This window comes from Girardinichthys multiradiatus, chromosome 19 (genome assembly GCF_021462225.1).
Source record: "Girardinichthys multiradiatus isolate DD_20200921_A chromosome 19, DD_fGirMul_XY1, whole genome shotgun sequence".
NCBI classification, from domain to species: Eukaryota; Metazoa; Chordata; class Actinopteri; order Cyprinodontiformes; family Goodeidae; genus Girardinichthys; species Girardinichthys multiradiatus.
In genome coordinates, this window is record NC_061811.1 from 24,111,240 (window position 1) to 24,124,676 (window position 13,437).

General features: G+C 40.2%; 2 protein-coding genes across 3 annotated transcripts in view; one reads left to right on the forward strand and one right to left on the reverse strand.

The window, feature by feature from the left end:
* On the reverse strand, positions 1-7,950 carry LOC124855914 (protein yippee-like 5). Of its 2 annotated transcripts, none has more exons than XM_047346064.1 (3): positions 7,775-7,950; positions 3,925-4,098; positions 1-2,961 (listed from the first exon to the last, which is right to left on the reverse strand). In XM_047346064.1, the coding sequence occupies exons 2-3, from the start codon at positions 4,063-4,065 to the stop codon at positions 2,737-2,739; spliced, it is 366 nt and encodes a 121-aa protein (XP_047202020.1). In that variant the 5' UTR covers positions 4,066-4,098; positions 7,775-7,950; the 3' UTR covers positions 1-2,736. The 2 variants fall into 2 exon arrangements, with proteins under 2 accessions (XP_047202020.1, XP_047202019.1); XM_047346063.1 differs by having other exon boundaries at positions 3,925-4,102; positions 7,775-7,946.
* The window catches only part of plb1 (phospholipase B1), a 26,212-nt gene continuing 20,593 nt past the window's right edge, over positions 7,819-13,437 (forward strand). The window contains exons 1-6 of the mRNA XM_047345602.1: positions 7,819-7,841; positions 7,925-8,044; positions 11,585-11,709; positions 12,122-12,177; positions 12,298-12,361; positions 12,492-12,555. Coding sequence (XP_047201558.1) covers positions 7,819-7,841; positions 7,925-8,044; positions 11,585-11,709; positions 12,122-12,177; positions 12,298-12,361; positions 12,492-12,555 — 452 coding nt within the window. The remainder of the gene's footprint in view (positions 7,842-7,924; positions 8,045-11,584; positions 11,710-12,121; positions 12,178-12,297; positions 12,362-12,491; positions 12,556-13,437) is intronic.

Below are 13,437 nucleotides of genomic sequence, written 5' to 3' on the forward strand. Positions count from 1 at the left end.
TCAAACAGATTACATCTTTATTTAGAAATCACATTAGAGAAAACCTGAACAACAGAATACTGTATACTGCTGTGAATGTGGAACCCAAGTTTTTACATGCATCTATATTTCACTTTGGAGAAATGATCTCTTGCACCACCTTGTGTGACCAGTGAAACCTTTAAGGATCTAGCTTTTGAAGGCTTGGCCATTTTGGTAACAGCTTACATGCATTCACACATGCAGTACCGTTCACAGGTTTATATACACTGATGAGGCTTATTCATTTAGGCCATTCAATTGTGCCTTTGTTATTTCAGAATGATCATACAACTTTTTCTTTTTTTAAAAACAGGGTTTGCTATGTATCTTCTTTCCTTTTGTAGGCTTCTGACACAATCTTTTCTAATAATTCGCCATTCTTCTGATCAGGATTGGGAATTTTATTTGAACCAGTTGGTTTCCGAGCATACACCTGACTTTTAAGCATGGTCCACACATTCTCAAAAGGGTTGAGGTTGAGTCATTCCAGACGTTTAATTTAAGCCTGCTTTATTCATTACAAAACCAGTTTTGATGCGTTTTGATTACTGTCCTTATTGGAACACCCAGTTATTAACCATCTATTGATTTGCTGTGAAGCTGCAGCTGCCCTCCAAACATTCTGCCTGTTAATGTGTCTAAAAAGCTCAATCTTTGTCCTGTCTCCAGAACAATGGAGAGTGACACCAGTACTCCTGCCTCTTCCAGTTAATGTCAGGCTTAAACCTAGTGGTGTTTGGCTCATTCCCGAACAGAGCTGCAATGTATCAAATCACAATTGTCATTGCAATTTCAATATGTACAATATCACAATTGCAAAGTATTGCTTGGATGCCATCTTGTCTTTATGTTGTCATGCATTGAAGCTCTGCTTGCCAATAATAGCTTTGACCATGGATGGCCTTTTTCTGTCTTTTCTGCACACATCTGATAAAGTTCTTTATGACTGGGACATTAAAGCACAGCAAGACTGGAGGGGATCATCGTGACGATGGTAGACAAAGAGAAGAGGGAGGAATAAGTGATACAGTTCTTGCTTTATTCTATGATATCACAATTCTGAGTTTTCCTAATATCATGCAGTGATATTCCTGAACCTTATAACCTATTTCCTTCCATCTTATGTTGACAGTTTGAGACAGATGGTTGAAACTTGGGACACAGGTGTGTTTTCCAGGGAGACGATGATACCAAACACACATCCAAACTGGTTTTGGAATGGATAAAGCAGAGCAATAAGCTTTCAGAAAGAGCTTGTGCTCAACCCATCGGAAGGTTTTCAGACGATGTTGTGCGACCCATGCTTTAAAAGCAGTGTCTGCGATAGGAAAGCGACCAGCTTTAATTTGCTCTATCATTTCTGCCAAGAAGAGAGGTTAATGACTTGAAAAAGCACGAGGTTGAAATGCAACTCTCTAAGGGCATTTAATCAAATATTAGTGGGGGTGTATATCTGAGCCTGTATGTATAATTTTGAACCCACGTGAACTTGAAAAAAATAAAAAGACCTTGTGCACCCCATTCTGATATTTAAAATGTATTGAAGTTGTATGTTTAAAGAACATCATTAAAGATTCAAAATGTAATATGACATTCATGCTGATGATGATGAGCATGTGAAAACGTCTAACCGGCACCACATCCCATTATAGCCCAAAAAAGACCTAACATTGACATCAGATTTCCTACAAATTTCTTTTTTTTTTTTCTTAGAATTTGATTATAAAAACAGAGACTCTGCTCTAGTCCAAAAATAAGGGCTAAGTACCCCATTAAAGCCTGCCTGGCTTTTGGATTTTTTTGAAACAAGTCATCTAATGACAAAATGTGCCCCGAGCTGTAGATTATATTAAGAGTGGGTCACCATGCTGAGAACTTGTGTTTACATGGAACAGCTTGGAGTTATGCAGCTACTCTCAGATGTCACTCGTCATCTTATAATACAGAACTTTTAAACAGCAGAACCTTGCAGTGACGCCTTGCTTTTCACACAGCACACAGACGGGCCCAGAATCCATGGTAGCAACTGAAACTTTCCCGTGTGAGACACCACTTTCACACCATGAGCAGGAGCTGTGGAGGCCACTCTCTGCACACGTCAAGACGGTTGAATCAATCAAAACATACGTACGCCATCAAAGAAGGAGCTGAATCACTATTAAGCACAAAGAATTATTAAATATGACATCATTCTGTGCGGTCCTCATTGTATCATTTGGATGAGAACTGAGATTTTAAACACCATTACATCCATTAAACTAGAAGCCAAGGAGAAAAACTGTAAACGATACAGAATAAACAGCTATCTTGGTGTCTTACAAAGCTTTTTACGGAGAGCTCTCTCTGAATTCAACAGTTACTTGTGACCTGACTCGATAAACGGAAACAGCTAGGGGATGTCCATGTTTCATTCATGGATTCAGTTACCGTGAAAGTGTGTTGTGTGTCGAATGTAAACTCAGTGACCATGCTAATACGGTTGAGTGAGGGGACACCTCGTTACAGCTGTGGTGAGGGACTCTGGGAATATTTTGGGAGTGCCTATCCAGCACACCAGAGGTCTAAGGTCAAACGCCAGAGACAGGAAATGAGAGTGGAGCTGAAGTCGAAACCTCACAGCTCCAACTCTGTTAAGTCTGCAGGTGGTGATGTGCAGCGTAGAGGCAAAAGAGGAAAAGAAGGAGAAAAGCAAGAGGGTGCGAGCAGGTCCAGAGCTCAGGAGTTGTCTGACGGGACGTGCTCCTCGAAGCCCTCGCTCTCTCTAACCAGCGCCCTCTCCAGGATAACGCGGCCCTCTTTGTACCGCTGGCTGTCCTCAGTAGCGAACTCGTAGATCCAGCCCAGCTTGCTGTTGCAGTTCTTGCAGCTGACGTCTCTCACCATGTGCCTGCCAGTGAGCATCACTCTGTCCTGAACTTCGCTGTACTGGAGGTTCACCACCTGTGGAGGTGACACATAAGCATTTGGATGTGGTTCTGAAAGCATTGAATGAGATACTGGGTATAGTTCTGTTGAGATGTTTATATCAAGTTTTTTGAATGATACATTTGCTGAAAATACAACATAAAATCAAACAAACTGGTGCAATATGTTAATTACTGTCCATAATTCTATCTAAGTTTCAAACACCCTGCTGTTAAATTGAGGTAAAGTTGAAGAATTTTGTTGTATTTCTCTATCATCATTAGACAAGCCTCTTTGTGCAAAGCACCGGTACCACTGGCAGCAAATTGTCCCACATTATGATGCCACCACTGCCGCATTTGACACTTAGCACTTTGTTTTTGGGTTTAAATGGCTCAGCTTGACTCTTCCAAACATTCTTCTGGTCATTGTGGCCAATTAACTTAATCTTTCTCTTGTCGGACCAAAACATAAAGAAAACTTCTCCCTTGCTAAGCATTTGGCAGGTCTGTGATTACAGCTGCAAATTTCACTCAAACCTGAAAGGGTTGATTTTTGAGTGGATCACCTGGTATTCACTGGTGTTCCCAGCATCTTTCAGTTTTGGACAGTCTTGAGTCTTAGTGTTTTCTTAATTGTTCCTGATCGTTCTAACCAAGTCTCTTTCATCTCAGTGTGATAGTTTGGGTGAGATGGTTAAAACGTTGGCTCGATCGACTTTTCCAACTAGTTAACAATTACGAACACACACTTAAGCTGGTTTTGGAATAGATAAAGTAGGTTAGGTGAGGCCCAGACCTCAACATATTGAAAACCTGCAGATGGTGCTGTAAAGTCAGGTCTGTGTCAACAAATCAACAAATCTGAATTCCCATTTCTGAGAAGAAGAGTGGTTAAACATCCAGCAAACTACTAATGTTGTGTATTGTAATCTGAGTAAACTCCGAAAAAAGAACTGCATGTTTACAGCCGGTGTCTTCACAGTCAGTTTGAGCATACCTTATTGAAGAGGAAAGCTCTGCCTGTGGCTCCTGTGAACCGTGTGGAGATGAGCTCAGACCGATTCGTCAGGATGGTGTCGCAGTTGGCACAAGAGAAGAGGCGCGTCCCGCCGATGTGATCCAAAAAGATGCGACCCATATTCTGACCTCTGTAGGTACTGGTCTGTCAACACTACCTGGGAAAAAGGTTCACAGTTAATTACTGAAGGCTAAATAAAGCATCTACTACTATATTATAACCAGACTATAAACACTAGAGGCAGAAACACTTTATACAAAATGTTGGGGCTGAGCAACGTTTGCAAAGTTTGTAGCAAAGATACACAATATATTAAAACACAGTCATGGCTAGATCAATGGGTTCACTATTGCAATAGCAAAGGACTGTCTGGATGCAGTATTTGGTAGGACTTAATAAGTGCCAAATAATATACACTGCTCAAAAAAATAAAGGGAACACTTAAACAACACAATATAACTCCAAGTTAATCAAACTTCTGTGAAATCAAACTGTCCACTTAGGAAGCAACACTGATTGACAATTAATTTCACATGATGTTGTGTAAATAGAATAGACAACAGGGGGAAATCTTTGGTGATTAGCAAGAAACACTCAATAAAGGAGTGGTTCTGCAGGTGGGGACCACAGACCACATCTCAGTACCTATGCTTTCTGGTTGATGTTTTGGTCTCTTTTGAATGTTGGTGGTGCTTTCAAACTCGTGGTAGCATGAGACGGACTCTACAACCCACACAAGTGGCTCAGGTAGTGCAGCTCATCCAGGATGGCACATCAATGTGGCAAGAAGGTTTGCTGTGTCTGTCAGCGTAGTGTCCAGAGCTTGGAGGCGCTACCAGGAGACAGGCCAGTACACCAGGAGATGTGGAGGAGGCTGTAGGAGGGCAACAACCCAGCAGCAGGACCGCTACCTCCACCTTTGTGCAAGGAGGTACAGGAGGAGCACTGCCAGAGCCCTGCAAAATGACCTCCAGCAGGCCACAAATGTGCATATCTCTGCATAAACAGTTAGAAACCGACTCCATGAGGATGGCATGAGGGCCCGACGTCCACAAATGGGGATTGTGCTCACAGCCCAACACCGTGCAGGATGCTTGGCATTTGCCAGAGAACACCAGGATTAGCAAATTCGCCACTGGTGCCCTGTGCTCTTCACAGATGAAAGCAGGTTCACACTGAGCACGTGTGACAGACGTGACAAAGTCTGGAGACACCATGGAGAGAGATCTGCTGCCTGCAACATCCTTCAGCATGACCGGTTTGGCAGTGGGTCAGTAATGGTGTGGGGTGGCATTCCTTTGGAGGGCTGCATGGCCAGAAGTAGCCTGACTGCCATTAGGTACCGAGATGAGATCCTCAGACCCCTTGTGAGATCATATGCTGGTGCGGTTGTCCCTGGGTTCCTCCTAATGCAGGACAATGCTAGACCTCATGTGGCTGGAGTGTGTCACATCTGGGACATCATGTCTCGCTCCATCCACCAACGTCACGTTGCACCACAGACTGTCCAGGAGTTGGCGGATGCTTTAGTCCAGGTCTGGGAGGAGATCCCTCAGAAGACCATCCACCGTCTCATCAGGAGCATGACCAGGCGTTGTAGGGAGGTCATAGAGGCCACACATAATACTGAGCCTAATTTTGACTTGTTTTAAGGACATTACATCAAAGTTGGATCAGCTTGTAGTGCGTTTTTCCACTTTAATTTTGTGTGTGACTCCAAATCCAGGCCTTAATAAATTGGTTAATAAATTTGATTTCCATTGATGATTTTTGTGTGATTTTGTTGTCAGCACATTCAACTTTGTACAGAACAAAGTATTCAATGAGAATATTTCATTTATTCAGATCTAGGATGTGTTATTTGAGTTTCCCTTTATTTTTTTGAGCAGTGTATTTGACTTTTATTACCACACTTGGTGTATATTTGTAGTGGCTGAGATGCTAAAGCTCAGTGTGGGTGGTGAGAACATTGTGATGAAGGAAAATGAAACCAAGAGTCAGGAAAATGTGGGTCAATCCTAACCAATACTGTCATAGTCACCAACATCCAACAATAATATTGCAATTACATGTTTTCCTGATGTCGTACAGTCCGATTACATAGTGGAAAATAATATTTTTCTTACTCTAGGAAACTTTACAATTCTATTAATGGCAGTTAAAATCTGACCTTTTAAGCTTCGGTAGTATCGTCCCTGACCTTTTTAGGTACGACATGGAGGTGTCTGTCATAGGACATTTTATACCCACATGTGCCCACATCAGGGGCATTTTGCACTAGTTTGACAACCAACAATGTTAAGTAATTTTCTATGAGCTAATCATACTTTAATGTAAGTTATTATGGTTTAAAGCTCCAATAAATTATATCCACCAACAGGAAGTTGCCTAGAGTCATTTGGTCTGATGAGCAGTCCTATTCTGACTTTTTTATAATTTAAGATTTGACCAGTCCAAAGTGGGATTTACACCACAATCAATAGAAAATGCAATATCAATATTTTAAATCATAATGTTATTTACCTTCATAATTCATCAATAATAAGTAGCTTCCAGGAGAAAGAAACTTACACGCCATGATTAAACACAAAGGTATGAAATGGAGGGTGCGAACCAATGAAAGGATGAAACGACCCGAGTAGTAGGAGGACACAGACACCAATAAATAAACAAAAGGTGAACAGCTTTAAAATAGCGACACTAAAGTAAATTTGTTTTCCGTTTCTTAGTTTAGTTTTGCTTTCATGCTCTTTTCTGCATTTCTTTGGTCTTAGGTCACCTGCTCCACAGGGCGAGTTTATCAAGGATGTCTGAAAGAAGATGCTTTACTTGCTGTTGTAGATGTAAATATTTAGGGATACACTATTTCTTTTATTCTAGGTATGTATATTATTACATTATATGGTACTTAAATAAATAAATTCATATCATAATATTTTCATTAGACTACGTAGGAAAGATACTATTTGTATCTTTCCTACCTGGACATTCGGATTGAGAGGAACCCACATCAATGAGTGCCAGAGAAATAAATCCATATTAACTATTTTTTTATCCTATTACCTGGCTTTAACTTAATATTTGAGTTGGAACCAAATTTAAAACACCTAAGACAAAAGAGGTATGTGCAAAATGAATGAAAATAATTAAAAGGCGTACCTATTTTGGATTCTATTTGAAAAACCTCTAAAGGTTTAGATGATAAAAAAACATAACCCAATCTTCCAGACATTATTAGCGAATCACTTAGAGGTGAACCCATTATTTCATTCTTTTATCTCTAAATATCCCCTTTTCCTCCCTTTTTTTTTTTTTTTTTTTAAAGAATATTCTATTTAAAGATAAAGATTTCCTACATATAAATACAAATTATCAATAATATTTTAAGGTTGACCTATTTTGGATTTTTGGTGCAAAGCCTCAAGAAGAAAGTTAAAAAACCAGCCTTGTGGTCCTTACCATTCACTCTTTGTTGTATCATCAAGATCTCCATGTTCCCGACTAGCTTGGGCAGCTCAGACATTAATCATTCTCAGTAAAAATGCCTAAAATAAAGGGTTAGGGTTAGGGTTAGGTTAGGTTAACCCTAACCCTAACCACTGATTTGCAGAAGGTGTTTCGACTGACTGAGACAGTAGAGAAACGGGTCACTTGTTTTTCAGTGAGATGTGACGCCTAGTAGCTCAGAGGTTTTAAAAAAAATTAACTCGTTGAGAAAGTCAGTGGAAACAAACATCAGGCTAACCGCCGAGCTAACAGCGACAACAAGCTAGGAGCAGAATATACAACAACAATAACGTCAGCTTCACTCGACATAAAATCTTCGTACCTTTTAAAATCTGGTTTCAATCACGCAGAACTATTCGTCCCGCGATGGTGTCACCAATATTTCAACCGTACTTCGCAATTGTTTTGTTTCTGTCGTCGTCGTGGCTTTGTTTGTCTTTTTCAGCTGTTCCTGTCTTCGTTCCGCTCTCAGCCAGTATCAACATCCGGTTGGGACGAAGCGGCTGCTGCTGCTGCTGCGGCGGCGGCGGCGTGTTATTGCTTCAGTCCGCCGCCAGGGGTCGCCAGAAACAACAATAATCCCTCAATCGAAGTGACGTAATGATAAAAACATGTAAAAATATAAATCCAGAGTTCAGAACTGGCTCAAGATGAAATAGGGTCCTAAGCAGAATATTTATTTAAGCTAGCACATCAAAAAACACAAATATTGTTAGTGTTGTGCTGAACACCAACAAATAAATTGACCAATAAATTGATCACAGAAAACATTTTATTGACCCTCACATTAGTAACTTTCAATATTCTATCAAATAAAAAGCAGGTAAATACATTACAAGTTTATTTATCTAACTTGCTTTCTTAGTTTTGCTGTATTGTCCTGTGTGAAGACCTGAAGATCATGCATGGAGTAGAACGTTTGTTCATGTTAATTAGAAAGGCTTTTTTCTGATAATAATGACAATCTAAAAACACTGGAGTGATTATCAACAGCCCATCTAGGGGCAAGTCTCATAAAGTTTGCAGCAATCTAATCACCTCTCTAAACATTTCCAAAAATAAACCCCAGTGGGTTTTATGTGATTATAAAACCAGGGCTAAATAGATGCAGAATCAGCATGAATTATATAATTATCTGAGAGTGTACATTCAGAAAAGCAACAGCACAAGGAAGCCATAAAAAGACATTCAAATATTTTACCCTTGTGTTAATTTTTGTATATTTTAATAGATTACTTCCAACAGGGTAAATAGCCTGTACTTGTATGGCGCTTTATCAAGTCCCCAGAGAGCCCAAAGCGCTTTACACCACAATTAGTCATCCACCCATTCATACACACATTCACATATTGACAGTGGTGAGCTACACTGCCTCGGGCCGGCGCACAGAAGCAAGGCTGTCATACAATCGGCGCCACCGGGCCCCCTGACCACTATCAGCAGACAAGTTGGGTGAATTGTCTTGTCTTGAAAAACTAATTCATGCGTTCATCTTTAGTAGAATTGATTACTGCAACGGTGTCTTCACAGGCCTGCCATACAGCTGCAATTGATCCAGAACGCTGCTGCCCACGTCCTCACTAAAACTAAGAAAGTGGACCACATCACCCTGGTTCTAAAGTCCTTACACTGGCTCCCTGTAGCTCAGAGAATAGAGTTTAAAATACTTCTTAGTCTATAAATCACTGAATGGCTTAGCACCAAAATTCATTACAGACTTGTTGTCAGTGTATCAACCACCCAGACCTCTCAGGTCTTCTGATTCAAATCTGCTCTGCACACCCAGAACCAGAACCAAACATGGAGAAGCAGCTTTTAGTTCTTATGCTCCACTAATCTGGAATAAACTCCCAGAAAACTGTAAAAGCGCTGAAACCCTAAGTTGCTTTAAATCAAGATTAAAACCTTATTCATTTGGAGTGGCCTTTGACTGTGTTATATAAACATTATTATCTACGTTTTCAGTCCAACTTTCCTTTCATTTTCTTCTTCTATCATCTTATCATTATTTTTTATCTTTTTATTATCATCTTAAAAATTCATTTTTATTCTCTTTAATTATTTGTGTTCGTTAACTATTTAACTACCTTTATGCCACCACAATGTACACTGCTCAAAAAAATAAAGGAAACACTCAAATAACACATCATAGATCTGAATAAATGAAATATTCTCATTGAATACTTTGTTCTGTACAAAGTTGAATGTGCTGACAACAAAATCACACAAAAATCATCAATGGAAATCAAATGCATTAATCAATGGAGGCCTGGATTTGGAGTCACACACAAAATTAAGACCTGGACTAGAGCATCCGCCAACTCCTGGACAGTCTGTGGTGCAACGTGACGTTGGTGGATGGAGCGAGACATGATGTCCCAGATGTGCTCAATCGGATTCAGGTCTGGGGAACGGGCGGGCCAGTCCATAGCTTCAATGTCTTCATCTTGCAGGAACTGCTGACACATGAGGTCAAGCATTGTTCTGGATTAGGAGGAACCCAGGGCCAAGAAATGCCACCCCACACCATTACTGACCCACTGCTAAACCGGTCATGCTGAAGGATGTTGCAGGCAGCAGATCTCTCTCCATGGTGTCTCCAGACTCTGTCACGTCTGTCACATGTGCTCAGTGTGAACCTGCTTTCATCTGTGAAGAGCACAGGGCGCCAGTGGCGAATTTGCCAATCCTGGTGTTCTCTGGCAAATGCCAAGCGTCCTGCGTGGTGTTGGGCTGTGAGCACAACCCCCATTTGTGAACGTCGGGCCCTCATACCATCCTCATGGAGTCGGTTTCTAACCGTTTGGGCAGACACATGCACATTTGTGGCCTGGTGGAGGTCATTTTGCAGGGCTCTGGCAGTGCTCCTCCTGTACCTCCTTGCACAAAGGTGGAGGTAGTGGTCCTGCTGCTGGGTTGTTGCCCTGTTGCTGGGTTGTTGCCCTCCTACGGCCTCCTCCACGTCTCCTGGTAGCGCCTCCAAGCTCTGGACACTACGCTGACAGACACAGCAAACCTTCTTGCCACATTGATGTGCCATCCTGGATGAGCTGCACTACCTGAGCCACTTGTGTGGGTTGTAGAGTCCATCTCATGCTACCACGAGTGTGAAAGCACCACCAACATTCAAAAGTGACCAAAACATCAAGCATAGGTACTGAGATGTGGTCTGTGGTCCACACCTGCAGAACCACTCCTTTATTGAGTGTGTCTTGCTAATCACCAAAGATTTCCCCCTGTTGTCTATTCCATTTGCACAACATCATGTGAAATTGATTGTCAATCAGTGATGCTTCCTAAGTGGACAGTTTGATTTCACAGAAGTTTAATTTACTTGGAGATATATTGTGTTGTTTAAGAGTTCCCTTTATTTTTTTGAGCAGTGTACTTTTCCTATTATATCTCCTTTTTTTAACATACAGCACTTAGAATCATCTTGCTTTATATTTATTTATGCTATATAAATAGCCTTCTCTTGCAATGACAGAAACAACCAGTGCAGGGGTTTGAACCAGCAACCCACTGGTTTCAGAACAAACCTTTGCCACCTGAGCCACAGATGTTCCAACAGGTAATGATTTTTTAACCTGACAAACTTATTCAGGTGGAGGTTGACTGAGGTCAAGTAAGTCTCCAACATACTTTTCCAGTGTTTCCCTGTGTTTAGCTCCATCTAAGTTTCCATCAGTACAGCTTTACTGTCCCCCCCCCCACAGCATAATCCTGCCACCAACCTTTTCAATGGAGTGTTTAGGTTAATGAACGTTAGTTTTCTGTCACACACAGCATTTTGCATGTAGGCTGAAAAATGTACATTTAATTTCACTTTAACCCAAATAAAGTTGGTGCTTATATTGTGACAAAATGTGGAAAAATGTAAAGGTTGCGAATACTTTTACAAAGCACTGTATCCTGCTTCTTAAAACAGTCTATATATAGGATTCAAGATCATTGTGATAATCATAATTGTAATACATCTATTCAAGCTTACAAATTGTCCCGTTTTATTTCCCATCATTTCCTTGTTGTTAAAAAACATTGCCCTCTTGAGAGTCCTTGCCATCTCCGCACCCTCCCAGGTGGAGAGTACTTTAACAGTGAGTGAAAGCTCACAGTCATTCTTCGTCTGAAGCAAAGCAAGAGAAAAAAACAGCACACACAAACAGCTCTCGTTGTGCACGACATCTCTCTGCATCATGACCAGGCCCGCCTTCCTGATTCTGCCAGTCCTTCTTGGATTCTGCTATACATTCACAGGTAAAGAACCTAGTTTTCCTAACAAAGTAGAGCACTAAATGTGTGCAAAAAAGCTAGCACTATAAATGCACAGCAACACAGGTATGTCATGAGATCAGAGAGATATGGTAACTAAATAGCCAACCTGCTCTTTACAAGCTCTTTCGGTGGGGACTTTCACTTTGTTTGCTGATGTACATCAGCACATAGACTACTGTCTGAGTTATACTTTTACATCCGTCGTTACAGCTGTAACAGTTTGGTATACATTTACAGCATTTTTCTTATTTAGAACGTTCAGCTTATAAAAGCGTGTCATTATGAATTACAAAAGGATTTAATATCATCTTTGTTTTTTTTTGATAATGTGCCAACATTTGAACTGCTATTTTCCCCCAATAAAGAAATAATCTCTGCCCTTTGTCATATGTAGTTAGTGCTGGTGTTAATTTACAAGAAAATGGATCTCCAACACATAAATCAAAGAAGGTACCATAACTTATCACCTTCAATATAAGATACATGTATCACTTTGTCTGTTCAGGCACTCCATAAAATGTGTTGCTCCAATGCCACAAATGTTTAATCTTATTGCTTTTTGTGCTGCAGACAGAAAGATTCGTGCCGGCACTCTGCACAGCAGTACCTGCCCCTTTGTCCTCATCCCCATCAGGTAATATACTGCAGTCATCAACAAGGAGGTTGAAATGTTGTCAGTCTGAGAGATTCATTTGTTCAGAAATTAACATCAGCCTCATGATAAAGTTGTGACATTTCTGGTATTTGTTTTTCCTCATTATCAGTTCATGCTCTCACACCAGCTGATATTACAGCACTTCACACACTGGGGATGCCTCTGTCCGAAAGGTACAAAGTCTGCAGTAACACACATACAGACTTGAAGCGGTAGCAAATATACTTTACTCTGATTAAACTATTTAATCCTTAAAGATATGGGCTTTTTACTGTTATCAAAGAATGCTAAAGATTTTAAATATTTATGGTTTCAAAACCTCTAAAAAAAAACAAATCTGATTGACTGTATGTAATTTAGGTAAATAACTGCACACAACAGTGTGACATAAATGTAGCAGCAACAAGTCTGTGCCTCAAAAAGGGAGGCAAGACTAATGTTGCTTTGCACTTCTGGTCAGCTGGCTGTAAGATGGCTGCACAGTGGTCCCTCACTTAAAAGAAAGACAATTTTGGCTGTTCAGAAATGTTTTATAATAGTAAAAAGTCCCAGATAATCATGGCGTGTAAATTAATGTACCACAACCCATTACTACTACTATGGAGAATATGTTTTAAAACCTCCGTTGGCAAGCAGCATGTTTGTTAAGCGGCAGACTGCAAGGCTGGTAACCTGAGCAGATAGCCCAGCTAATTAACCAGCTAATTTCAGCTTGTTATGTTTGTGTGTCATTTTAAAGAACAAAAAAAACAAGGTATAATGTTTTGCCCAGTAAGCTTGTTTACTTGAAAAATATTCCTAAATTTAAGACCTTTTTACTCTATATTTTGCTTTAGTTTATGTATTAAAATAAAAATAGCAATAAATAACATTGTGACTTTATTAATCAACATTATGAATTATTGTCTTAAGTTAAATCAATAAAAGCATGTTTTATATTTGTGTTTTAAAAGCATTGTGAGACTGGGGTAATTATGCCTTACGTCATTTCACTACTAATCTCATTTTAGTCCATGCCAAGTCCGTTTTAATGAAACCTTGAATATGTTTTTAGT

What these genes read in the sequence shown, in the direction of transcription:
- LOC124855914 (XM_047346064.1), bottom strand. Translation starts at nt 4,065, where the DNA reads ATGGGTCGCATCTTTTTGGATCACATCGGCGGGACGCGCCTCTTCTCT. An exon ending in GAGCTTTCCTCTTCAATAAG is followed by an intron (nt 2,962 to 3,924) that starts GTATGCTCAAAC and finishes TCACCTCCACAG; the next exon opens with GTGGTGAACCTCCAGTACAG.